The following is a 27,046-nucleotide window of genomic DNA, read 5'->3' as shown; positions in this document are numbered from 1 at the left end:
TGGATATGTTGGCTGGCATCTTTTTTTACGTGTTCGCGCCCCCTGATGTTAGAACCTGGCTACACCACTGGGGAGGGGAACTTCCTAGACCTGTGCAGCTGGGGCTTAGGTGAATTTTGTGATACTGTGCCCCTCCCCAGCTACCACCCTGCAGTCCCCACTCCTGCACCATGCTGGGCAAGGGGCAGCCCCATCCCCAGTGAGGCTATGGTGAGGGGTGGCAGCAGGGGAGGCCACACGTGATGGCAACCTCCCCCCTCGGTACCCACCATAGGGGAGGCGAGTGGGCTTTCTGGACCTGAGAGGGACCTAGCAGAATATGCAGTGAACTGCGGGGGAGAGGAGGGGTCCCTCCCCTGGAGCTTGCTGCTGCCAGGGAGGGTGGAGGGGAGTCCTCTTTGGCCCTAGCCCTGGGGCAGCCTGTCTGCACCCCAAGTTCCTTATCCCCAGCTCTGCCCCAGAGTCCTCACCTAACAGGAAAAACACGCAATTTAAATTTGGTGGTCAGTTTAGAGTATCATAGAATATCAGGGTTGGAAGGGGCCTCAGGAAGTCATCTAGTCGAACCTCATGCTCAAAACAGGACCAAACCCAACTAAATCATCCCAGCCAGGGCTTTGTCAAGCCGGGCCTTAAAAACCTCTAAGGAAGGAGATTCCACTACCTCCCTAGGGAACCCATTCCAGTGTTTCACCACCCTCCTAGTGAAAAAGTTTTTCTTAATATCCAACCTAAACCTCCCCCACTGCAACTTGAGACCATTACTCCTTGTTCTGTCCTCTGCTACCACTGAGAACAGTCTAGATCCATCCTCTTTGTAACCCCCTATCAGGTAGTTGAAAGCAGCTATCAAATCCTCCCTCATTCTTCTCTTCTGCAGACTAAACAATCCCAGTTCCCTCAGCCTCTCCTCAGAAGTCATGTGCTCCAGCCCCCTAATCATTTTTGTTGCCCTCCACTGGATTTTCCAATTTTTCCACATCCTTCTTGCAATGTGGGGCCCAAAACTGCACGTAGTACTCTAGATGAGGCCTCACCAATGTTGAATAGAGGAGAATAATCATGTCCCTCGATCTGCTGGCAATGCCCCTACTTATACAGCCCAAAATGCTGTTAGCCTTCTTGACAAAGGCCAGAGGAGGGAGTGTTAGTGCCTGTGCGGACTTCTGGGAAGTGCATGGGGTGGAAGGGGATGCTGGGATGCTCTGGAACCACTCCTTCAAAGCCAGTCAGGACTCTGGGGGAGCCTCCTCTCTGAGCGACTGTCTCCAGGGCAAGAAGCTTACACCTTCCTGGGTCTGACCTCGGAGCATTCAGCCCTTCCACACCATGCACTTTCCGCAGTGCGTCCGCCCAGGCGGGGTCCTGGGGCAGCCAGAGATCCCTGCACCCCAACTTCGCAGTCAGATGTGACTCTCAGCCAGACTGTAAAACAGAAGGTTTATTAGATGATGGGAACACAGTTTAAACAGAGCTTGTTGGTACAGAAAACAGAACCCCTCTGTCAGGTCCATCTTGCGGGGTGGGGAGCCCAGAACCAAGTTCTGAGTCTCTCCCCATTTCCCCAGCCAGCTCCAAACTGACACTCCCTCCTCTGCCCTCTGTGTCTCTTCCGCACAAGGAGGCCACCTGATCTCTTTGTCCCCAACACCTTCAGTTGGCATCTTGCAGGGGAAACTGAGGCACCCACACAGTATTCAGAGAAAATATTAAGAACATTCCCACTTCATCACAACAGGTGCAACAAAATATAATACTGTATATTGAAGTAGGCAAGTGCTGCTTCTGACTTTCCACTTTTAATTGACCCTTGTAATCTTGTGGCGCTGACGCGTTGTAGCTTCATTTTATATCGGCTTACAGGGCGGGAGCGGGGGGGGCACCACCATTTTGGGCCCCACCAAAAATTATACAAACCTGCCGCCTATGCTCGGGGACGAGGTTTTGTACAGGAAGCAGCAATGCATGCGGAAGCTGAGTGAGCTGCGTGGTATCCTCCTTCAGCAGTGAGCGCTCAGTGACACAGCCAGCTCTGCCGCCTGGCCCAGGTGTCCAGAGAACGCGTGGCAGTACAGGGCCATGGATTCCCCTCTCTCACCCTCCTCTGCCAGGAAGGAAGCTGGGATGTTCCTGACTCTAATCTTCCTGCTCTCTGGTCGCAGCCAGCGAGCCATGGCCGCCCAGAGGCAACAAGGTAATGCTCATGCTCACTCTGCTCTGTGTCCCAGCTGCCAGCCACGTTCCTGAATCTGCTTCCTGCCTTTGTTCTACAGGCCATGTTTGGAGCTTGGGGAATGCGCCTCACTGACAGGCCACCAGAGGCAAGGCAGGAGTTCAGCAGCTTGAGGCTGTACGGTGGGTGGGGGGAATAAATATCTAGCAAGGGGGAGGCCATGCTGGCTCTGGAGATTGTGCGTTGTCCATAAAGCCTTTGTCTGTGGGTTCAGAGCCATCCCAGCTTAGGCAGGTGTTGACTCATCACCACCTGATGGCAGTTTGGGGGCCTTTGTGAAGCATTTGGTAAAACTCAGGTCGTCTTGTCAGCATCACAAGTCACCACCATCGGCACAAACTGGCCCCTTCGCTGTTTCAAGGGTAAGGCCTGAATGGTCCATGGAGGCTGAATTCACTTCTCCCCCTTATTGCCAGGGGTGGGGGAAAGAGGCTTGCATTGCTGCATCATGAGCTGTAACCCCTCTGTTGCTAGAGGCCACCACTGTGTCACTTGGGCACTTCATTGTGCTAGATGTGCTGAAAAATATATCGGCACAAGTAAAATAGCAATGATGAGTGAAGACATTGCTCAAGGGATGACATCTGTCCACAGGGCAGTATATGGCGTCAGTCAGGGACCAGGGTGTCTGTCTGCAGGAGCATGATGTATCCATCAGGGGGATGGCTCTGTGGGGGTGTTGTCTGGCTGCAGGGGCAGTACGTGGCGCCCGTCAGGGTGACGGCTGGGGGGTTATGTCTGGCCTCAGGGCAGTACCTGGCATCTGTCAGGATGATGGCTCAGGTGGGTGACGGCTGGCCACAGGGCAGTAAGTAGCTTCTGTTAGGGTGACGGCTGGGGACAGTGACAGCTCGCCGCAGGGCAGTACATAGCATCTGTCCGGGTGACAGCTGGGGTGTGACGTCTGGCTGCAGAACAGTACGTGGCATCTGTCTGGGATGGTGATGTCTGGCCACAGGGTAGTGCTTAATGCCTGACAGAGTGACGTCTGAGGGGTGACGTCTGGCCGCAGGGCAGTACGTGATGCCTGTCAGGGTGACGGCTGGGGGGTGATGTCTGGCCTCAGGGCAGTACCTGGCATCTGTTAGAGTGACGGCTTGGGGGGTGACGGCTGGCCACAGGGCAGTACATAGCAACCGTCAGGGTGACGGCTGGGGGCGGTGACAGCACGCCACAGGGCAGTACATGCCATCTGTCAGGGTGATGGCTGGGGGGTGATGTCTGGCCTCAGGGCAGTACCTGGCATCTGTTAGGGTGACGGCTGGCCACAGGGCAGTACATGATGCCTGTCAGGGTGGCGTCTGGGGGGGTGATGCCTGGCTGCTGGTCAGTACGTAGCGCCTATCAGGGTGACAGCTCAGGGTGGTGACGTCTGGCTGCAGGGCAGAACATGGCATCTCATCTCTTTTACCTTCTCAGAGCAGCCTATCAGCACCACTCGTGCATGGCTGCAGGAACTGGGGAAGTCCAGGGGGAGCTCCTGAGCTCTCTGCTCCCCCCACTGAGGCAGCAAGCTAGAGGCCATGGGGAGACTTGAGGCCAGCTCCCGCACTGGAAGTACTAAGTTGCAAAGCTGCCAAGCTCCCGCCCTCATCTCCATGGGGAAAGAGGCTCTAATCTCATCAGCCTCCAGCTTGAACCCTCAGAGCACTGGCCTCAGGTTCCAGGAGTGGGGCAGGAGGCGGGTGCTGCTCAAATCCATTCTCTTTGGAGAGGGAAGTGGAAGGGTCAGCTGTGAACCACAGGCCGGTAGCAAAGATTCTGAGAATAAGTCAGTTTCTTGTAATGCTGAATAAGGAACTTTATTAAAATAAAGAACACAATATTTTCCTGCAAGTCCTGCCAGGCCCATGGGCCTCCAATGCAATTACCAGAGGTGCTCAAACTCTCAGCCATGGAGAGTCCCTCTCTCACTGCATGGAGTTTAGCAGCAGGATGTGAGGCCCTGATAAGTATCTGCACCGTGGGTATAGTTTTTAGATGTGTATCATCTCTAGTCTCTGTTTTAGTCTGTTCTGATGTCAGTGGGGAGGCTGGCAGGCCCTTGTGTGTTACTCTCATTCCAAGAACCTCATGAATAAACTGGGATCCTCGCTGAACAGGCAGCCAGTGCTCCGGGCTTGCCTCCCACACACGAGAGCTATCTCGACCAGTGTTGCTGTTCATGAACAGTAGTACATCAGTAGTTGGAGTGATAGAGACCCTGCAGATACCACTAATCTCTCAAGCGCCCTGTTGTTCAAACATTCTCTATGTGGGTGCACTTGCTCTCAATGTCTGGAAAACCCGCTGCAGGCTTCCCATCATCTCGACCTAAGAGGCGCATCCCAGCAGAACCACAGCTGCCAGCATCTGTTACTCCTGAGGGCATTCTGCACCAAAAATTTTAAAATTCTGCAAGTTTTATTGATCAATAAGTGAATGCAGAGGCTCCAGCATGGCAGTGGGAGCACAGGCCACTGGCTACATGAAGGTGAGAGATCACCCTGTAGTCCCCCACCCCTGGGGGACAGACTCAGATCCTTTCCCTTGCAGCTCAGAGGATCTCCTCGACCCCCTCAGACATTAATCCGTGTTATGCTGTTTGTGACAAAACAGGACCTTTGAGTGCACATGCTATATAAATGTGCTCCAAGCCTTTAACTGAACTGTAGAACTGCAGCGGCTCCAAAACATGTTTAGGTGGTGGCATTTCAGGCACTTTGACTTCTGGCTCTGTCTTCATCCCTTCTCTTAATCATAGAAATATTGGGCTGGAAGGAACCACTAGTGGTCATCTAGTCCCAGCCTTTCCTGCACCTCCCAGGACATCACAGGTTGGCAGATGAATTCCTCCACCCACCTCAGAAGGGAGTCCCTGACCTCTGGCACCCTGCGCATCCTCCTCTCAGGTGCTGTGGCTGTGATCCTCCAGCTTTGGAGGCAGGTGGCTCCTCCTCAGCCACTGGGGTCTGCCCCTCACCTCCAGTTGTCAATACAGCTACCAGGTTTTTCACCTCAATGGACAGGGACTTGGGGTGGGGTGGCGGGGGAAGAGCACAAGCTACTGCCTGAGGTGGCCAGCAGCCAGTCTCCTCCCCGTAGAGCAGCTGGTTCTCGGTCTGCAGTCAGCCAGAATCCTTCACCCGGCTGTATCCATGCGCATCCTGTCAATTAAGTCCTCCTGCTCCCCAACAAGCCACCTCCTCCTGCAGCTCTCTGACCTGCTTCCTGAGGGACTTCCCCAGCAGACACCCCTCACACTGAGCAATTCCCCTGGCCTGGCTTGCCTCACAGGTCACGTTCCCAGCAAGCCAAGACCAGGGCTGGCAGGGCCTGCCCGGTGCAGGCAGAGGAAGAGCTACCAGTGGTGCTGGCAATGTGCTGTTTGCCTCCTGTTGTGGGTTCTTCCTTGTAGAGCACCTGGAAGGGAAGGGGGGAAAAAGAGACATAACCACTGTAGCTGGGGTTGTCAGCACTTTTCTTTATCTAATTTTACTCCTGCAGCCACAGTTGCCTTCAGCATTTTACCTGTCTTTCCGTTCTGCCTGATGTCTCCATACCTAGCCTGTCATCTATCTGAATGTCTGTTCCCTCCAGGCCTGGCAGAATCCTGCTCCTTTGCCTTGCACCAATTTCTGGGGCAGTTGTGATGCTGATCAGGCAATAGCAGAAGCAGTGCTTTCAGGCCGATGGTACAACTGCTGTCAGCTTAGCCCAGTGGGGAGTGGCTGGCTCATGCCTGGGCTCAGGACAAGCCACACTGGGTCCTTGTTGGGCTTAAGGAAATAAAAAGGTTTGTAATTTAGCTGCTGCCCCTTCAGGCAGAGCACCAGCTGCAGCGGGGCCAGTCTTCTAAATCATAGATTATCAGGGTTGGAAGGGACCTCAAGAGCTCATCTAGTCCAACCCTCTGCTCAAAGCAGGACTAATCCCCAAATGGTCCTCTCAAGGATTGAGCTCACAATCTGGGTTTAGCAGGCCAATGCTCAAACCACTGAGCTATCCCTCCCCTCAACCCTTTGTGTACCAATCTCTAGGTGGAGTGGAAACAACCAGAACCCACTGGCTGCAGAGGGCCCAATTCAAAGCCCTGTCAAGTCAGTGGGAGTCTCTGTTCCTGCTGCTTCCAGGAGCCTCTTTATTGCTGCACAGACAATACAGAGCCCACCTGGAGTCAGTAATGAGCTCCGTTACCTGTTTTCTCCAGCCTGCCCATTCTTCCTTCCCTTGGGGAAGCCTCAGGCTTGTGCAGAACAGCCCCTCTTGCAGCAGGCTCTGTGCTGGCTGTCCTTTAAGCAGACCACCACCTGCGTATGTTTTAGCAGGCCCATCTCAGGCCCTGTGCTTCACTCTTGGAGCCACTCGGGTGCACTGAGACCCTTCATTCTGACATTCTTGATGTCGGAGCGCTTCCCCGAACCTTCTGTTCTCCTAGGTTTGGGGTAATTATTCATGTGGTGCCTAAGTGAGCTCTGCACTCCCCAGAGCAATGCAAGCCAGGTCCCAGCTCTCCTCTCTGCTGGAGACCCTGGAACTCCTTGAGTGAGCCCAGCAGCTCCCGTGGGTTCAGCGCCTTTCTCACGTGTGCCTCAGCTCAGGCACAGCAAGGCCAAGCACAAGCTCATCTTCCGTCCCCAAGCCCTCTCGCTGCTGAGCACGGCAGAGCATGGAAGCCAACTGCATCTTGCTGTTGGCACCCAGCTTCGGCTCCTCCGCGGAGCTGGGCCCATCACCCAGCCGCGCCTGGAGCACCTCCTACCACCTCCTGGGGTCTCTGACACGGAGCTCACCTCCCTCCCCATCCAGCCAAGATCATCTCTGGTGCGCAGTGCCCCACTTTACTGCCTTCCTGGTGGAGCTGGGATGTGCTACTGAAGGGCAGTTTGGAGAGCTCTGCAGAATTGGGGGTTCATTTCCTGTGCAGATAAATCTGTCCCATTGTAATAGATACCACTTTCCCCCTCCTCCTTCCCAGCTGGCAGTGCCTGAAGTGGGAAACTGTCAGCTAAATTCAGTTACCCTGGCTGGCCCCTTAGCTCAGGGCCAGCAGCACTTAACATGTGAGCACATGGTTTGGGTCACCCCCCCTGCCCATTGAGAGGGACACTCCCATCACACAGACTGTTACGCTGTAAGGCCTTGGGGGCAGGAACCGTAGCTAGCAGTGTTTGTGCAGCACCCAGCACATCAGGTCAGCCCAAGGGGGGCAGGGGCAGATCTGACACTAGCCGTACAGGATCCTGATCAGCCAGCTGCTACTCTAACATCAGCAGCAGCCTGCACGTGTCTTGCGCTGACAGCTGGGTTCTGTCCCCCTGAGCCAGCCTTAGCATTTGGGGGGGGGGGGTCACCCTAGACAGCTGCTTGTCTCTCCCCACGCTGCTTACATGGTGGACATTCAGCTTTGCCCAGCTGTGCCAGAGGCACCAGCTGGCGCTTGGTTGAGAGTTGAAAGCGATGCCACATTTACACAATCATTGCAAACATCTCCACTTCACTACAGCCCAAGCCCAGGGAGATGACCGGTCCCAGCATGCACTGCCCCTGGTGGCCCTAGGCAACAGGGACAGGTGTAGATTGGGAGAGGCCCAAGCCATGCTGCTGCCTTGGGACAGTGCGCAAAGTCTGGGCCCATCAAGCCATGCAGCAGCTCTGCTCTTCTCAGGCTGGCTCCTAAGGGTGTGTCGGCCCCGCAGCTGGGAACGAGCCCCAGCCCAAGCAGCCAGACCACACTAGCTCTGCGTGAGCTAGCATGTGAAAACCAGCAGCATGAGCTGGGACCCGGAGTCAGGCAGCTGGCTGGCCTGAGCCACTGCCCACACCACCACAGCCAGAGCGATTTTAGTTTTAGCTCTCGCAGACCTAACCTCAGATGTTTCCCTCTGTCCCTGGGTAATCGTCTAGGGCCCCCCTGGGAGGCTCACTCACACCCCCAGCTCGGTTTCAGCCCACAAGTCTTCGCACCATGGGCAGCCTGGGGGTCTGCTCTCTCTTTCTCCACGTTTGCGTCTGCTGGTTGATCGAGGGCTGTTCCCCCATCCCTCTGCTTGTTCATGCTCTTGGGTCCTCCCTAACCTCCAACCCACCCATGGTCTTCATCTCCCTGCAAACTTTGTGGGGGGTCCCCATGGTCCCTTGGCCCCTCTTAAATCAATAAAATTGATGGAGATATTCTATCTCCTAGAGCTGGAAGGGACCTTGAAAGGTCATTGAGTCCAGCCCCTGCCTTCACTAGCAGGACCAAGTACTGATTTTTGCCCCAGATCCCTAAGTGGCCCCCTCAAGGATTGAGCTCACAACCCTGGGTTTAGCAGGCCTATGCTCAAACCACTGAGCTATCCCTCTCCCCCACTCTTAAGGGCTTGGGTTGTCTTTCTTCTCTTTCATTGTGAGTTAGGCTCTGTTGCCTAGAGGGTTCCCTTCCTTCCTCCTCTGGTTTATTCTTTTCTCTCCCTTCAGGTTTAATTTTTCCCTCCTTGGGATTCCTCTTCCCCACTCTGAGGACCCCTACACCAGCTTGTTTGCTGATGGAGAAGGGGCTCCAGTCGGTACCCAACATGGCAGGGCAGCCCTTCCATTACCCCCACCTGTTACCTCTGAAGGTCTGGGGGAGGTTATATTGGAACCACTGCTAGAGGCAACTTTTCTTATCTCCATTGGCACATGCTGGGTTTACACTTGCTCCTGGAATCATCCAGTCGGGTTTCAGCAGCTCCCACCAAACCAGAGCGCAAGCCGAGGCCGTGTCTACATTTGTGAAATGGAGAACAGTTTCGATCCCTTTTTCTTCCCTCCAGTCCTGGCCCAAATATGAGACTTGGGAAAACTGCATTCCATGTACTGGCAATCTTTTTTTATGAGTCCCAGGCACTGCACTGGTCACATGTAACGGACAAGCCCCAGCTAGAGCTCCTCTGGGTTCTCCTTTTCTATCTCCTTTCCAGCTGGAGGTTCTCTGGTCTTCCTCCCAAACACCCACCCTGTCAGGTCAGTCCGCTCCTGGGGAGATCTGCCCTCACAAGTGCCTCCTCAGTTTCATGTTTGGAGCCACAGAACCTGGCTGATGCCCGCTGACCCACACCCATGTGTTCTTGGGGAAGCCGTAGGGGAATTGTTCAGTCTGTCCATTATCTTCCTCACTGTTCGGGTGTCTTGGCTTCAGCCTGCAGGTGGGCCAGTCTATCAACTTTTGGGCCAAGGCTTGGGGCTGCAACCCCCACTCCACCTTGTGGATCAGAACTTTTGGTGGTACTGGTCAGTGGACAGACCCACCTGATTCAAGATGGTGGCCTGAACCACCTCATAATTCCTGGCCTGCTCCTCATTCAGAGCCACCCATAGCTGCTCTCTCCAAGGTGCCCAGGAATTCATTGGATCATCCGCAGGGCCCATCCTACACCGTCCTAGGCTGTATGTCTGGTGGCCATCTCCCACCACAGGACTCAGCGCCAGCTGTGGAAGCTGCTGCTGAGCCTTGGCTGGGTCTCTCAGAAAGTCCTGCAGGCTCTTTTGCTGCTCGCCAGCCAGGCAAGCGCGGGCTGCCAGTCCAGGGGGTGGGATTGCTGGAGACTTGGCAGAGCCTTCTACAGCTCCCCTTGCTGTTTCACCAGCCACTGCAGGGTCCCCTCCACGGTCCAGGCTGCCAAACTCCCCCACTGGCTACAGATCCCAGCCAAGCCTTCAAGAGGGATGGGCGGGGGCGGGGGGTCCCACTCCTGTCTCTTGTCACTGCTCAGAGACCTTCTTCTGGCCAAGCACCTCACGGTTTATTTCACTGTGTTCTCCTCCCCACCTGCACAGTCATGCTGCTCTGTATTTACAATATCGTACAATCATTAGCTCACTCCACCAAAGATGGGGGAAGATCTCACCTGGTTCTAGCTCTGAAAAGCCTGCTTCTCTCTGTCCCCCTGGGCACTTCTTCCTATGCCTTTTCTACCTCTTGGTTAATGGGCTAATTAGCCTTTGGGGCTCTCCTCAGCCCATCCCAATCCACTAATTAGCACAGCCCTTTTTAACCAGGGCTACTCCAGAACAATGACCAGTGTGCTGCATCAGTCGTATGGTTCCTCTCATCCTAGCAGCTATTGGTGCGTAAAATAATGCAAGAAATGGCTACACCTAGCCCCCTGCTTCACCCATGTAGGGCATGTCTCTCTCTCCCAGGGCTATGGGAGAGAGCAGGGGGTGGGACTAGATGACCTCCTGAGGTCCCTTCCAACCCTGAGATTCTGTGATTCTATGGCCCTGACCTAAGGGGAGATGGCATGCAGGACAGCTACCCCTCCTGCTCTTAAGGGAGTGGCTCTCCACCTTCCCAGACTGCTGTGCCCCTTCCAGGAGTCGGATCTGTCTTGCGTACCCCAAGTTACACCTCACTTACCAACTACTAGCTTATAAAATCAGACAAATTACCAAGGGTCACAGCACAGTCTTACTGAAAGATTGCTACTTTCTCACTTTTACCATGTAGTTATAAAATACATCAGTTGGTCTATAAAGCTTGTACTTACATTTCAGTGTCTAGTCTATAGAGCAGTACAAACAAGTCATTGTGTGAAATGTTAGTTTGTATGTAGCCTGTTGTAAAAGTAGGCAGTGATGGAGCTGCGTTGCTGTCCCCCCGGCAGAGCTCTGCGTACCCTGGTGGAGACCCCCTGCCGTAAGGGAGGTGCTGTGTCCTGTACCCCAGGAGGAGCCTCCGAAGCATGGAGCACTAGCCCCACAGAGCCCAGCCCTGAGGCACACCCAGGAGTCTGCCCGCAGAGGCTGGAACGCAGCCGTCGTGCCCCCCGTAGGCCCAGCCCCAGCCCCAGGGGCTGGGGGGCTCTGACAGGGTTAGGCTCAGGGGCATGGCCTACTTTGCTGCCCTGGTTTCTCTTTGCTGACTGACCACAGCCACCCAGAGCCAGGGCAGGGCTCTCCTGAGCCTGCATCCTGTGGCTATTTACAAAGTGCTGCTCACCACAGCCCTGCCTGCAGGCTCAGCAGGGACTTTCCAGGCCCCAGCTCTGACGGCCGAGTGTCATACACAGACCCAGGGTTCATCCAGAGCCTGGCAGGAAAGGGCCATGCAGGCTGCTGGGCACTCGGCCTGGGGAGGTGGCGCTGCCTCAGCCATTGGGTTTGCAAAGGAGGAGGAACCAGTGGACAGTTTCAGTGAGGGGCAAAGCGGGGAGGAGAAGCAGCAGCAGGGAGAGGGATTTAACAGCTGTATTTAGCTGTCACAGGAGAACTGGCTCTTCCCAGGCTGGGCACAGCACCCTCTGCTGACGAGACCCAGCATCCATGTGGCCCTATGACAGTGGGAGGGGGCCAGCATGGGGCTTTCAGGCCACAAGACCTGTTAGTAAACAGCAACATTCTGAGCCTTGGTCACATGGATGGAAGTCACTGGGGTGTGTGCTGTGCAGGGCTGTGCAGCAGGTCCGGGGCGGGCGGGGGGGAATGTTACTGGCCCCACAGACAATTCCATCTACTAACGAGCTCTCGCTGCACAGGTAGTAACCAGCACCCAGCAGTGGCAAAGCTCCAGCTGTGGGGCAGCTCCTAAAAGGGAGGCCATGTCACAGTGAAACAGCATAATGCCCTGGGGAATTCTCCAGCACAGCCTCTCTCCCGGATCCCTGACCACCCATACCGCCTCCTCATGGGCTCGGGAGCCATGGCATGGCAAGGCAAGGCAGAGCCTTAGGCACATGCCACAAGGAGCCCAGTAGCCCCTGCCCAAGCCTCAGAATGGGGCTATCGGTTCAGGCTCTTTGCAGACTCAGGCATGAGTCAGTTATACTCAGGTTACATGTTCACATTTTTCTTGACATCCAGGGGGGCTAACAACAAATATATTTTTTTTAAATGAAAACAGATTCTGGCCTCAACAAATGACACCAGGAGCTGGGCCCGTGACTTGGGCTTATAATGCCTCTGCCTTAGTCTGTTCCTGCCTGAGGCAAGCCAAGCTGCTGGGCTGAGGAGACTCATCAGTCTTTCCTCTCTCCTTGACATATTGCAGAGAGCTCAGTAAAACCTGGCCTGTTCCATCAGGATTCAGCATCACCCTTCTCCATCCTTGGCCGGGGAGTTGCTGTGCAGCTGCTGGCAGCCAGTACACAACCCACCAACTTGGGCATGATTGCTCTGGGAGAGCAAGAGAAGCAGCAGGCCCTCCACATATGTGCGCCCTGGGCCAGTGACTCCCCAGAGCAGCAGGCTAACCCCACCTTACTGAGGGCAGGCAGACACGGGACCAGGCCAGGTGCTGAGAAGGAGAGCAGCCAGTGGACCAGAGCTTTCATTCCAAAGCGAACAAGCCGTGCACGGTGCAGGCAGAGGGGAGGTTGCTGCTTACAATCTGGTGCGTTTCTGCTGTGCCATGTCCTGTTTTTAGGAGTCTCTAATTGTCTAATCTCAGACCCACTTGCCCTTCCCCCCAGGGCCTGTGTACACAGGGTAAAATGAAACTAGACATATTTCTTCTTGTGACACCATTGTTCTCCTGGTCTGGGGAGGTTGGAACTAGTTCAGACCTGGCTGTGCTCTTAAGTGTCCCACAGCCAGTGCCCCAGCCACAAGAAAAGCCATTTCTGAGAATCTCTTGTTACAACCAAATCATTTCTCGTTTCCTTTTCTCCTACACTCAAGATGTGCCGCAGAACTTTGGCTCAAACTTGCCCCAAGAGTTTCCCAAGGTAGGGGAAGTTGGGATCTCAGGGCTATTGACCTGCTTTTGTAATCTGACTCACCGGCACAGTGCCTCAGGCTGGTCATCTGGGAATTAGCTCTTTCCAGCCTCAGAGTGCCTCCTGCTGGCCGATGTCTCATCTGCCACAGGTCTGTGTCCCTCCCAGACCCCAGTGCCCCTTACCCTGGGGGTTCTGCCCCGCAGCAGTCCCCACACTCTGGGTCTCCCCTCCCAGGGAACCCCCCCAACCCTCTAGGCCCACCTTGCCTCAGTGGCTACTGCCAGTCATCATCTAGCTCCCCCTCTCACTGGGGCAGACTGCAGTCTGTAAACCACTCATCACTGGCAAGGGGGTTGGACCAGCTGCCTCTGCAGCCCCAGTGCCTCCTTAGGCCCTTATCAAGGCCTCAGCCTGGGGAATTGCCTGGCTGGAGCTCCCCAGCTCTTTTCTTTTCTTTCCCTTTCCCTGCTCTGCTCTGCCCCAGGTACCCTGCTCAGCTCCCAGGCAGCCAGACCCTTCTCATTCCAGGGGTGGAGTGAGACTGTCTTACTGTCAGACCCCCGCAGCTCTTTTATAGGGCCCAGCCTGGCCCTGATTGGCTGCCTCCCAGCCTTTTCCTATTGGCTCTCAGCCCCAGCCCTCTCCCACAGCTGGCCTTTAACCCCTTCAGGGCTGGAGTGGGATGACTTCCCCGCTACACTGTCCAATTGTCTGAAAGCAGAACCACAACCCCGGTCATCTCAAATCCAGGGGTGTCAGTACACACCACACCCTCTGCCATCTCCATCTCTCAAATGCCAGATCATCTCAAACTCCCCCATCACTCAGACACTTGGGCACGAAGTCCTCAGCCCCCAGAAAACTCCAACCAGTGCCAAATGCTGCAGTGCGTCTCAGCAACACAGGCTATCAGGAGCACGTCACACCTGTCCTCCTCTCCCTGTGTTGCTTCCCATAGAACACAGAGTTGAGTTCAAGATCTTGGTCCAGATCTTCACTGTGCTCAAGGGCCTGGGTGCAGGATATCTAAAGTTCCAGGAGCCAAAAGTTCTGGGCCGTGGACTGGTTGACAGCTCTGCTCTTCTGATGCAGGAGAACAGTTCACCACCAGGATAAAGTCCCTGCCTGTGGCATGAACTCCCCCAGGAGCTAAAAACCAGCACTGACCTCAACACGTTCTGTTCCGAGTGCCTGGCACACTTCTCCAGCCTGCCTTTGTTAGTACAGGCCCAGGGTACCGCGCATGTGTCAACTAATGCTTTTTTTTTCTTTTTTCAAATCCCTACGCAATTTCCTGCTAAGAGTGAAAGGGAAAAAGAACATGCCCCATGCGGCAGATGTCCGTTAAATCACTTCATGCACCGGAAGGCAGAGGAGAAGGGCAGGATAAGAACATGAACAGAACAGAAAGCTTTGCAGCTCTGATTTGGGCACCTCATATGGCAAACCAAGAAAGCCCAAACTGAGCTGGGGTCCTCAATCTTCTTCACTGTTCCAGCATCTCAGACTGATCCCCGATAGCAAAATGCTAAGTGCAGGTGTGAACTGGCTCACGATAACTGCTCATCATCTTGAAACTCCTTCCACAACGTTCTTCCACTTGAACTTATTCCTCCAAACGCACCAACACCTACAAACCCAGCCAAGTGTGGCATTTCTATCTTCAGTCAGTGGCGTTATCCAAGCACAGCATATGGAGAGAGGGCATTCTGGATGCACACATAACCTCAAAGCAGTGACCCAACTTAGCTGAAATATTTACATAAATCCTCTTCTGTGGGTTAGAAAGGCAGGGACTTGAGCCTCCTCTGTACCACATGCTCCCCACATGCCTAGCCCACAGAATGTCTGTACATGCTGCAGTCTGAACCCCCACCCCGCTTCAGGAACCCTCCTCCCTGGTGGGTCGGCCATTCGCGTGCTCCCCTCTGACACAGCGCTGGCTTTGCGATACACTTCCTTTAAAGTGTGGGCTAGTGGGCAGAGCAGGGCTTGGGCGTCAGGGCTTCTGGGGTTAGTCCTGATTCTGCAGCTGAATTGAGCAGGTCACTCAGCCACAAAATGTGCTTCCCCTTGCAGGTGTGGAGTGCATCGTCTTCAACGATCAGTACCTGACCTGTATGTGGGGCAGCAAAGAGATGCCGACAGCCAATTATTCGCTCTATTACTGGTACATTTCCCCAAGGTAGGCAACTCTTCTTTGGGGCTGGGCTACTCTTACCTTGTCCTGTGGGTTGTATTCCCCGTTAGCATGACCCAAGCAGGGCAGTGCCAGGCCAGTAGCCATCCTCCAGGAAGTGTGATGGGTCCCCGGGGTGCTCAAATACCTTGTTATGCATCATGGGGCATTCTGTGAGCTCAGGCTTAGTGCAGAGCTGGAAGCAGTGGGAAAGTTTTCCTCTCCTGCCACCAATGAGGCTGGAGGTGTGGGGAGTGGCTCTGCCTGGCAGCCCTATGGTGCTGGAACGCAAGAGGGAGTGGCTGAGATGGGGCCTGTAGGCAAGCAGGCACGCTCGGGGTGGGGCCTGCGCGCTGACGGGAGGGGAGAGCAGAGCGGCCCTGCTCTTGGCACTTCTTGCAGAGTCCCTGATCCCAGCAAGGCAAGTCTTCGGTGCTTTACAGGGAGGCTCCCCAAGAAGAGCCAGACTCTGAGGCTCTGGTCTGAACCCTGGCAGGGAGCCAGGGCACTCCCACAGCAGAACCCCCAAGGCGCCAGCCTGGCAGCTTCGGGAACCCTGGAGAGTCTGCTCTTTTCGTGCCATCCCAGGACCGAGCCCTCCCTGCCAGACACGCGGGCCGTGCTGCTGGTGGCACCCAATGGGGAACGGGCTTCTCTCACGGGCACTTGGTCTTCAGTGGGGAGCAGCCTATGACACCACCCTTGGAGCCCCAAGTACCTGGAAAGGCTGGGGTCTGCACCTCAGCTCAGCCTCCAGTCTAAGCAGAGCCAGCGAATGCCCCATTGGGTGACTCCAAATCACACCAGCCCTTGTCTAACGGTGCCAGACCTGCTCCTCAGCCCCAGAACCAAGCCCAGAGCAGAAGGTGCATTCAGAGCTCTCCCCAGGCATGCCCCAGGAGTCCTGAGAGAGGAGGTGCACTGCACCCAGCACAAGGGCCAGGGGCTGGAGTGCACAGCAGAGATCATTCAAAGAGCAGAGCTGAGGGCAGCATCCGTAAGGAGCAAGGACCCCGGGCTTTGCAGTTTTCTGCTGTCCTTGATTTCTGAGCTCTCCCCATAACCAGCTCTGTGCCTTAGGCCTGAAAACCACATGCCAGTGGAATGCAAGCACTACCTCCAGGAGGAGGGCATTAACACGGGCTGCTGGTTCAACCCCAGCGAGATCATCCAGTTCCGCACCTTCTACATCCACATCAATGCCAGCCATGAGGGCAGGAGCCTCGTCATCCCCACCAAAGCCATGAAGCTGCAGGACCTAGGTATGGAAGAGCACAGCTCATGCTTCACCTGCCCAGCTCAGGCTGCACCAGCGAGCTGACACCCATGGTCCATGCTGGTGCAGAAGCTGCATCCAGGACTGGCTGCACTCCCACTCCCTCCCGCACTCTATCGTCCCAGCCCAGAGGCTGCTGCACCTCAGGAAGGGGTGAAGGGAAGCTGTCACTGTTGGTCACACACGCCTTGGGGGCCAGTGGGATGAAGAGGAGGAGAGAAATAACAGCTTTGCGTTATTCCAAAAATTCTTGCGTCCCAATGGCCTCTCCTGGTTCAAGTCATGTGTGACTATGACGGAGCAGCAGCTCTTTCTCAGCCAAGGAGAAGGGTTCACATTATAAACTCAGGTTCCACTCCCTTGCCCAGCTTCCCAACAAAGATGCCAATGCCCTGAGGTTTCACACGCCCCCTCTCAACCCAGGGTGTCAGGGACCCAGGTGGGGTGAGATACACAGGAACTGGCCAGCCCCCTCCCCGTTCTGAGGCCTGAGGGCTTTACAAAGATTAGGGTACGGAAAGTGAGCCGTTGCTGATGAGTGTCAGCGCCGTTCACTGAAATGCCCTGGTGCCTGAAAGGGTCAACGTCAGCTAGAAATTTGGGAAATTGCCTAGTTAGAGACAGCGGTTTTCAGGTCGAGCCCCTCTGAATCCCATCACCCGGCACTTCTAAATGTTCCCTGGAAAAGAACCAGTGAGGGCCTGCAGTGGGGCTTCTGCTCTCTGCTGGGGCGCCCCCTTGTGGCTGCACCTGGAGCTTAGCTCTGCCCCATCTGATGCCCCCTGCCTTTGTCGCTCACACCACAGCCCCTCTTGCTCTCCGGAGCGGCAGTGCTTGGGCCTCCGGCCAGCTCACTACGGTTCGCCCCTTCCAGGGTAACGAAGACGCACTGGGCCAATCCAGGCAGTCTTCCCACTTCCAGATTGTGCCACTTCCCTAGGTAGGGGACCCTACAATGAGTAGCCAGAGTCTGACCATCTCGACCCACGCTGCCCTCCGCAGGCTTCCTTCTCCACCAGCCCTCGCGGTAACCCTGTCCCTCAGGGCAGGTTCCCAGGCTTCTGCTCCTCTCCTCACTAGGCCCAGAGAGCAGCTGCAGCCCCTTGGGCTCTCGCGTCCGAGCTTTATACCCGCCCCCCCCCGCCCCCCCAGATGGGATCCACCGACAGTACTCGGCTGCCCAGCTTCCGGCTGCCTCGCCCCACGTGCAGCCTCCCGCGTTAATTAGCCCCTTCTGAGCCACCGTGGCCCTGCGGGGCTGGTGTGGGGTGAACCAAGGGCACCGGAGCTCTCCCCCCAGCCCCTTCCCCTGAGGCCCCGCCCCCAGGGTGGGCCAAAAGCAGCCCCTGTCTGCCTGCTGGGCCCCCTGCTCAGGGCAGGTGGAGGGACCCAGGCGGGGGCCTGGCCATGGTAAAAGCCGTGTGGTCAGCTGTGAGACCCTCCACCTCCACCTGCTCTGGGCGGGGGAGCTGGGGGGCGGGGACCCGGGCCGGGGGCTGCTCTCAGCCCCCCTGGTCCCTGCACAGGTGGCTCCCCACAGCTGCCTGGGCTCCACGCTGGCCTGGCCAGGGGGTGTGGCCTTGGGGGAAAGAGGAGGGGACGGGGGTAGGGGCTGCCCTGGTGAAAAGGGGCTGGGCCAGACCCCTCAGTTTCAAAAAGTGGGAGGGCCCTGCCCCCCCCAGTTCTGGCACCACTGGGGTGAACATCCCACCATAGGGCCTTTCTGCTGCCCCATGTGGAAGGGTCTGCCGGGGTCCTGAGGGCAGCCCCACCCACCACACACGTGTCACACAGGCCAGCTGCCTGGGCTGGCCATGCTGCCAGGGCCGGCTCCAGACCCCAGCGCGCCAAGCGTGTGCCTGGGGCAGCATGCCGTGGGGGGCGCTCTGCCTGTCGCCGGGAGGGCGGCAGGCGGCTCCGGTGGACCTCCCGCAGGCGTCCCTGCGGATGCTCCACCGGAGCCGCGGGACCGGCGACCGCCAGAGCACCGCCCGCGGTGTGCCGCCGTGCTTGGGGCGGCGAAATTCCTAGAGCCACCCCTGCATGCCGCTCCTGCAGCGCCTGGGTGCAAACACAGTCAGCAAACGGCAGAGCCAGGCCGGGGTCTCCCTGCGCAGGCCCCATCTCGAGAGGTGGCGGGGGTGACGAGCACCTGTTGATTGCCCTGCCCTGTACACGGCCGTCCCTAGGCATATGCAGCACACACATCTGCGTAGGGCACCATGAAATGTGGGCACCAAATTGCCCCAAAGTTCATGGTGCCCTAGGCATATGCAGCAGCACCAGCCCTGGCCAACCAGCCCTATCCCTTGGCCGGTCCCCCCTGCAAGGGGCAGGGCCGTCCCTAGGGGGTGTGGGGCCCGGACAACTCCCTCTGCCCTGCCTCTTACCCTTCCCCCTGCTCTGCCCCCAGCCCGCCCCCCATTCCACCTCTTCCCCCAGCGACCCCGCACTCACCGTCACTCCGCTTCCCGCCGCCGATGAGTGCGGGGTCGCTGGGGGAATGGGGGGCCGGCGACGGGAAGTGGAGCGACGTGGCCCCAGCCTGCTCCATTTCCCTTGCCCCAGCCCAACCATGTCACTCAGGTTGGGGAAAGGGCGCCCCCCGTACTCACCAGCGGCGGGATGCAGAGCGCTGCGACTGGGAGCTGGCGGAGTGGAGCGAGCTGGGGCCAGGCTGCTCCACTTCCCGCCGCTGCCGGTGGGGGGGAGGAGGGGAGATCCCTTCCCTTCCCTTCCCCCAAACCCCCTCCCCCAAGCGACACGGCTGGGGCCGGGGCGAGGGAAGTGGAGTGGGCTGCTCCTGGCCCCCCGCTAATCCCCCGGGCCACTCTGGGACTGTGGGGCCCCCACAAGTGGCCCCTCACAGCTCCTGCCTCCCAGACCCCGGGGGGGGGAGGGAGAGGCCTGGGGTCCCACACAGCCCCCTGGGGGGGCTGCATAGGGCACCCAAATGGCTAGGGATGGCCCTTCACCTGTACAAGTGAAGTGGCTCCCTGTCCAGGGCATGGGGCATCCTAGTTGCCCCCTCCATCCCCTTCAGGGGCTCTGGGGCGGGCCTGGCCAGCGCTGCAGCAGCACCTGGCCCAGCTCCACGCCCCCGAGGCAGACTGTCTGTCTGTCTGTCTGTTGTAGTGAAACCCGCTCCACCAGTGAACCTGACCATCCAGAACATAAGCAATAACCAGCTGCAGCTGACCTGGGACTCCATGTACAACAGGCCCCACTGCTTGGAATATGCTGTCAGATACAAAAGCAACAAGGACACCAGATGGACGGTAACAGCAACCAGCAGCCTGGCCCTCCTGCGGCCACCCAAGGCAGGGGCAGCTCAGAGGGGGGCCCCAAGGGCCACAGCCTGTCATCCGCTGCCACCTTTACCCCAGGGCTCACATTCACTGGTCCCCTGCCCTTCCCAAACCCTCATGAGCTTAGGGTCACGCCAGCCTGGGGCTAAGTTAATGCTGCTGCTTCACTGCACCTCAGGATTCTTCTGGCTTTCATCACCCTTCACGTGACCCAAATGCCCCATCTCAGGCTGCAGGCCCCAACCCATTCTCCTCTGCCCCCACCACTAACACGTTCTCCCTGGGAACCCTTCAGGCGCCTGGAAGCACAGCGCTGCCCAAGGGCCAACTGAGAGCCCCCTATGCCACACCCCCCCTGGGGAGCAGCACGGTCCCTGCAAGGCTCCGGGGCACTGGGACTCACAGGCAGAACGAGGTTCCTTGTGCCCTTGCTGTGCCCATAGCTGGCTGAAGCCAGGCGTAGCAGGGAACAGGCGTGAGCCCATGCCAAGCAGGGGATGGGCTGAGCCTGTAGTTTGTGAAGAGGGAAAGGGGAGGGAGTCTGTAGCAGGGCTGAGCTCCATTCTCCACTCATGCATGGCGACCCCAGCCTTGCGGAAGCCAGGCCATGTTTCACAGCAGGCACTCAGAGCATCTCCTTGTGCGCCGAGCCACCCACCTTGTCTCACATGCATGGGAACTTCTGTCTCTGCCCCAGGAGCACTTGGCCAGTGGCAAGATCTTCTCCTTCCCTAGCGTGGACTACGAGAAGTATTACACCTTCTATGTGAAAAGCAAGATCAATCAGTACTGCGGCACCACGCAGCTCTGGAGCGAGTGGAGCGTCCCAGTGTTCTGGGGCAACAATGCAACAGACAAGGGTAGGTGACGCCCCACCCGGCCAGGGTTTCCCAGCTGGCCCCCGGCCCTGGGTTGTTGATAAGGGGTGTCCTGGGCCCAACAAGAGAGATGTTAACTATGATTATTATTTGTAGTTGCATAGTGCATAAGCACCGACTCCGGGGGCCCAGAGCTGTCCATTGGGTAGGGTGAATCGGGGTGACAGCCCCCGAGCCCTGCACTTTGGGGGGCCCTGCGCTTCAATAAAATCGGGACTGTCCCAATATTTATCCTTTGTCCCGTGTCCCGACCAAGGTACGATCAGGACGCCATTTGTCCCAATATTCAGGTGAGGAGGCTGGTGGGGAGGTGTGGCGGGAGGGTGAGTGGGGTGAGGAGGTGGGAGAGGGCTGAGGGGGCAGGCGGTGCGGAGGCCAGTGGGCAGGCAAATGGGGGTGGGGTGGGGTGCTGGAGGGACAGCAAGGAGACTAGCGGGGAGGCGAGTGAGAGAGTGATTTGTCCTGAGCCCTGCACCCCCTAGGGCTCTGATTCTCAAACTGGGGGTCGGGACCCCTCAGGGGGTCGCAAGGTTATTACATGGGGGGTTGCAAGCTGTCAGCCTCCACCTCAAACCCCGCTTTCCCTCCAGCATTTATAATGGTGTTAAATATATTTAAAAGTGTTTTTAATTTATAAGGGGGGTCGCACTCAGAGGCTTGCTGTGCAAAAGGGGTCACCAGTACAAAAGTCTAAGAGCCATTGCCCTAGGGACACCCTGCTAGTGCCGACAGGAGAACCCCTCCCGTCAGCATAGGCACTGGGGCAGCAGCAGCATTTCAAGCAGAGCCAAGCACCAAGACAGCCTTGGGCAGCACGGCAGGCGCTGGCCTCGGCACACCACCAGCCAACCTTGCCGAGGTTTCTGTAGGCATCCCGGGAAAGGGAGCTGTAAGGGGGGCAGGTGCTAACACTGGAGCTTTGCAGGTGTTTCTGGGGAGGCCCTGCCAAGCGAGAGGGGCCGCCTGGGGGACGCACCAAAGGGCTTGGTTGTAAATGTGACACGTGGACAATGGAGGCTGGCCTCACAGGTCGGTGGCACCAGCATCGGCAGTGTGAGAGCGAATGAGACAACAGTAGGGTTGCCAACTTTCTAATCGCACAAAAAACCTAACACCCCTTCCCCACCCCCACACCGAAGCCCCCCCTCTGTCCTGCCCCTGCCTGCCACCCCCGGGCGATTTAAAAGGGCCCAGGGGCTCCCAGCCGCCGTCACCACCACCGGCACACAGTGGGGCTAAGATGGCTTCCTGCCCACCCTCGTTCCGCACCACTCCGGGAAGCAGCCAGCATGTCCCTGTGGCTCTGGGCGGGGGAGGGGGGCGTGTCTCCGCGCGCTGCCCCTGCCCCGAGCGCCGACTCCATAGCTCCCATTGGCCAGGAACTGCAGCCAATGGGAGCTGCAGGGGCGGTGCTTGTGAGCAGCAGTGTGCGGAGACCACCCCCGGCCTCTCCGCCTAGGAGCCACTGCCAGAGGGATGTGCGGGTCGCTCTCGGGAGCCGCCCAAGGTAAGCGCTGCCCCCCTCACCCTCTCCTGCAACCCAACCCCCTGCCCCAGCTCAGAGCCCGCAACCCACACCCAAACTCCCTCCCAGAGCCTGCCCCCCAGACCCCCTCCTGCACCTCAACCCCCTGTCCCAGCCCAGAGCTCGCACCAAGCACCCAAACTCCCTCCCAGAGGCTACCCCCACACCCCCTCCTACACCCCAACCCCCGTCCCAGCCCAGAGCCTGCACCCAAACTCAAGAACCCGCCCCCCTCCCACACCCAAACTCCCTCCCAGAGCCTGGGGGGGACTTGGACCCGTTCTGGGCACCACCAAAATTTATACAAACCTGCCTCCCCTGTGGGGGGGGGCTCTGGATGGGGTCAGAAATTAGGGGTTTGGGGTGCAGGAGGAGGTTCTGGGATGGGGCAGGAGGTTAGGGTGCGGGGGGGGGAGGGCTCCAGCTGGGGGTGTGGGCTCTGGGGTGAAACCAAGGATGAGGGGGTTGGGGAAAGGGCTGGGGCAGGAGGTTGGGGTGCGGGAGGGCTCCAGCTGGGGGTGTGGGCTCTGGGATGAGGCCAGGGATGAGGGAGTTGGGGTGAAGGGGGCTGGGCCAGGAGGTTGGGGTGCAGGGGGGGTGAGGGCTCTGGTGTGAGGCCGGGGATGAGGGAGTTGGGGTGAAGGGGGCTGGGGCAGGAGGTTGGGGTGGGGGGAGGGGTCAGGGCTCTGGAGTGAGCCAGGGGATGAGGAGGTTGGGGTGAAGGGGCTGGGTTAGGGTTGGGGTGGGGATGAGGAGGTTGGGGTGAAGGGGCTGGGTTAGAGTTGGGGTTAGGGTTGGGGTGGGGTGAGGGCTCTGGAGTGAGCCAGGGGATAAGGGGTTGGGGTGAAGGGGCTGTGGCAGGGGTTGGGGTTAGGGTTGGGGTGGGGATGAGGAGGTTGGGGTGAGGCCGGGGATGAGGGGTTGGGGTGAAGGGGGCTGTGGCAGGGGTTGGGGTGAAGGGGCTGTGGCAGGGGTTGGGGTTAGGGTTGGGGTGGGGATGAGGAGGTTGGGGTGAGGCCGGGATGAGGGGTTGGGGTGAAGGGGCTGGGTTAGGGTTGGGGTTAGGGTTGGGGTGGGGGTGAGGGCTCTGGGGTGAGGCCGGGGATGAGGAGGTTGGGGTGAAGGGGCTGTGGCAGGGGTTGGGGTTAGGGTTGGGGTGGGGATGAGGGGTTGGGGTGAGGCCGGGGATGAGGGTTGGGGTGAAGGGGCTGTGGCAGGGGTTGGGGTTAGGGTTGGGGTGGGGATGAGGGGTTGGGGTGAAGGGGCTGTGGCAGGGGTTGGGGTTAGGGTTGGGGTGGGGATGAGGGGTTGGGGTGAAGGGGGCTGTGGCAGGGGTTGGGGTTAGGGTTGGGGATGAGGGGTTGGGGTGAGGCCGGGGATGAGGAGGTTGGGGTGAAGGGGCTGTGGCAGGGGTTGGGGTTAGGGTTGGGGTGGGGATGAGGAGGTTGGGGTGAGGCCGGGGATGAGGTTGGGGTGAAGGGGCTGGGTTAGGGTTGGGGTTAGGGTTGGGGTGGGGATGAGGGGTTGGGGTGAAGGGGCTGGGTTAGGGTTGGGGTTAGGGTTGGGGTTTGGGGTGAGGGCTCTGGGGTGAGGTCAGGGATGAGGGGTTGGGGTGAAGGGGGCTGTGGCAGGGGTTGGGGTTAGGGTTGGGGTGGGGATGAGGGGTTGGGGTGAAGGGGGCTGTGGCAGGGGTTGGGGTTAGGGTTGGGGTCGGGGATGAGGGGGTTGGGGTGAAGGGGGCTGTGGCAGGGGGTTGGGGTTAGGGTTGGGGGATGAGGGGGTTGGGGTGAGGCCGGGGATGAGGAGGTTGGGGTGAAGGGGGCTGTGGCAGGGGGTTGGGGTGTTGCGGGGTGCAGGAGAGGGTTTGGGGTGCGGAGTCCAGGTGACGCTTACTGTGGCTCCCAGGAAGCAGCCTCCAGGTCCCTGCGGCCCCTAAGGACATGGGCAGCCAGGGAAGCTCTGGGCGCTGCCCTCACGCCCACAGGCACTGCCCCCACAGCTCCCACTGGTGGCGGTTCCCAGCCATTGGGAGCTGCAGAGCAGCCCCGTGGGGTGGGGGCAGTGCGGGGAGCCTCCCCACGCCTAGGGGCTGCCAGGACCTCACGGCTGTTTCCGGGAGCCACACGGAGCCAGGGCAGGTAGGGAGCGTCCCTTAGCCCTGGGCGCCCGCTGTGCTGCCAACTGGACTTGTAACGGCCCAGGGGGCAGTGCCGACCGGAGCCGCCAGGGCCCGTTTCAAGCAGGTGTTCCGGTCGAAAGCCGGACGCCTGGCAAGCCCAGACGACAGGCCGGCAGGCAGAGAGGGACTCTGCAAAGGCTTGAGACAGAGGAGACAGGCAGTGATTTGCTGCACTAGAGAAGGGGGAGCTGTAGAGAAAGGGGTGACGTGGGCACAGCAAGAGAGGAGGAAATGCTCTGCAGCTGCATTCTGAATGGACCTGAGCGAGGCAGGACTGTGTGTGTGGAAGCCAGAGGGAGGGAAGCTGCAGTGATCAGGGCATGGGGGCCTGCATGGGAGGGGTGGCAGGAGGTGATAGGACGGCTGTCTCCTGGAGAAGTTACACAGAAAGGATCAGTAAGATTCAGACACAGCCTGACGTTTAGACAAGTGCTCATTTCTGCCGCCTTCCCAGCTGTGTGAGGCTCCTGCCTGCTCCCCATGAACAGGAACAGCCCCATGGCCTCTCTGCCCCACCCCTCTACAGTCAGACCACACCACTGGTGTGTCCACATCACCCACTGTGCATCCCCCCCCCGCAGGCGTGGCAGAGAAGCAGGCACCATGGTTCTGGATTCACGTGGTTCTCCCCACTGCCTCTTTGATGCTCATCCTGGTCCTTGTCATTTTGTTGATTAGAATGGAAAGGTGAGTCTTCCACTGCTTCCCCAAGAGCCCCCAACCCCTGTGCGCAGGTATGGCCCTGTAAGGCAGAGAAGCCTTGTCCCCGGCGTGGGTCCTCCTGGCCCAGCCCTGCTCCCACCCTGTGTCCCCCACACAGAGCTGACCCGGCGCTGGGGCTGAGAGCAGAGCAGTGACCCAGACCTGGGGGAGCCCCAGCGCCGGGTCAGCTCTGTGGGCAGGACACAGGGTGGGAGCAGGGCTGGGGAACAGGGCAGAAGGGCTGGGTCAGAGGACACTGACCGGTGCCTGGCTGAGGAGGGCCCCTGGTAGGTGTCTGCAGCCAGGTTCCAGGGGCTGCCCTTCCTCGCTAAACAAGTCCTTTCCCATTCTGCAGAGTCTGGGTCATTTTCATGCCCAGAATCCCCAACCCCAGCAAGAACTTCGATGAGCTCTTCAACACCCACCAGGGCAACTTCCCGGTAAGAGTGCTGGGCCGGGGCCGGAGGGGCCGAGGGGCCGGGCTGGGCTGGGGCCAGAGGGGCCGGGCTGGGCCGGGGCTGGAGGGGCCGAGGGGCCGGGCTGGGCCGGGGCTGGAGGGGCCGAGGAGCTGGGCTGGGCCGGGGATGGAGGGGCCGAGGAGCTGGGCTGGGCCGGGAACGAAGGGGCCGATGGGGCGGGGACGGGAACGGAGGGGCCGGCCTGGGCTGGGGATGTCGGGACAGCCAGGCTGGGCTGGGGCTGACGGGCCAGGCTGGGCCGGGAGGGGCTGATGGGCTGGGCTGGGCCGGGAATGGAGGGGCCAAGGAGCGGGGCTGGGGCCGGAGGGGCCGATGGGGCGGGGACGGGGACGGAGAGGCCGGCCTGGGCTGGGGATGGAGGGATAGCCAGGCTGGGCTGGGGCTGACGGGCCAGGCTGGGCCGGGAGGGGCTGATGGGCCGGGCTGGGCTGGGGATGGAGGGGCCGAGGGGCCGGGCGGGGCTGGGGGGACAGCCAGGCTGGGCTGGGGACGACGGGCCAGGCTGGGCCGGGAGGGGCTGACGGGCCAGGCTGGGCCAGGGACCTGCTCCTTGGGATGGACAGACAGATAGGGCTGAGCCAGGCACCCACAGACAGGGGCACCTGCTCCCTGGAGAGTTGGGACAGACAGGCTGTTTCCCTCTAGCGATGGTTCAGCTCCCCTGGGGGCAGGCACCCGTGTCTGCCCCATGCTGCTGCCTGCAGTGTTAACCTAGAGCAGGTCCGAGAGCACGTGACACACGGACAGTCCCTGTGCTGGGTCCTGGCCATTCAGCTGGCCCAGGGGAGTCAGCCTGGACATATGCACAGCCAGAGCTGCCCCAACCTCAGGCCTGAATTTTGGCCCAGAGACTCAGGGTACATCTACACTGCAAACAAAGAACCACGACTGCCAGGCTCAGAGGCGGGGGCACCTGACAGCTCGTGGGGCTCCCACTCTGGAGCTAACACCAGCCATGTAGCTGCTCCTGCTCGGGCTCCTGCTCGGGCTCCGTAACCCAGCCAGGCCGAGCAGGAACGGCTCCACTGCTGGTGTTAGCCCCCGAGCTGGAGCCCCGCATGTCCAGGCCAGTCCACCTGGCCTCAGACTCACCATCGCAGGGGTTTTTGCAGTTTAGGCGAGCACTAAGGTGCTGCACCCGCCAGCCTGGTCCCAGCTCCCTGCTGGTGCCTCCAGGAGCACGTTGGGTGCTGGACAGGCACACTGTGACCCTCGGCGCCAGCAGCCAGCTGCCTCTGCCCTAGTGGGGGGAGAGGGGCCCCTTGGCTGGGCCGTGGGGCAGCCCTGGAATGGGAGCAGAGGAGTGTCTGCTACAGGGGGCCGCCTTTAACCTGCCTTTGGTTCTCTTGGAGGAATGGGCCGGAGTCTCCAAGGACGTTGTGGAGAGCTTTAATCCCAACTACAACGAGAGCTTCTGCTACGTCAGTGAGCTGCCCCCCAAGGAGGGAAGCTCGCCCCTCTGGGGGGGCCGTGACAAGCCGAGAGCCCCCCCGGGGCGCTCCTCAGCCCCAGCCTCCAGGAGCAGCCCTGGGCTGATCCTCTCCAAAAAAAGCTACGTGGGAGTGTGATGTTACCAGCAGGAGTTGGGAGTGTCTGCTTCTATCGCCTCTCCTCACACTGCAC

General features: G+C 59.0%; 1 protein-coding gene and 1 long non-coding RNA gene across 6 annotated transcripts; one reads left to right on the top strand and one right to left on the bottom strand.

Moving 5' to 3' along the window:
- Positions 1-1,987: 1,987 nt before the first annotated feature.
- IL2RG (interleukin 2 receptor subunit gamma) lies at positions 1,988-27,015 on the top strand. 2 transcript variants are annotated; one of them, XM_039488829.1, is made up of 8 exons: positions 1,988-2,194; positions 14,977-15,082; positions 16,157-16,338; positions 19,488-19,630; positions 20,358-20,520; positions 24,824-24,929; positions 25,300-25,384; positions 26,776-27,015. In XM_039488829.1, exons 1-8 carry the CDS (start codon positions 2,080-2,082, stop codon positions 26,989-26,991), a joined length of 1,116 nt encoding a protein of 371 aa, XP_039344763.1. In that variant the 5' UTR covers positions 1,988-2,079; the 3' UTR covers positions 26,992-27,015. The 2 variants fall into 2 exon arrangements, with proteins under 2 accessions (XP_039344763.1, XP_039344764.1); XM_039488830.1 differs by lacking the exon at positions 24,824-24,929 and having other exon boundaries at positions 26,776-26,988.
- On the bottom strand, positions 4,665-11,198 carry LOC120372097. Of its 4 annotated transcripts, none has more exons than XR_005584733.1 (3): positions 8,810-11,198; positions 5,744-5,991; positions 4,665-5,669 (listed from the first exon to the last, which is right to left on the bottom strand). It is a non-coding gene; the product is annotated as an uncharacterized LOC120372097 (long non-coding RNA). The 4 variants fall into 4 exon arrangements; XR_005584732.1 differs by having other exon boundaries at positions 4,665-5,635; XR_005584734.1 differs by lacking the exon at positions 5,744-5,991 and having other exon boundaries at positions 4,665-5,635; positions 8,803-11,198.
- Positions 27,016-27,046: the final 31 nt, after the last annotated feature.

Source organism: Mauremys reevesii, linkage group 9, assembly GCF_016161935.1.
Source record: "Mauremys reevesii isolate NIE-2019 linkage group 9, ASM1616193v1, whole genome shotgun sequence".
NCBI lineage: Eukaryota > Metazoa > Chordata > Testudines > Geoemydidae > Mauremys > Mauremys reevesii.
Note: the sequence above shows the minus strand (reverse complement) of the source record. Positions and strands in the feature narration are given on the sequence as shown.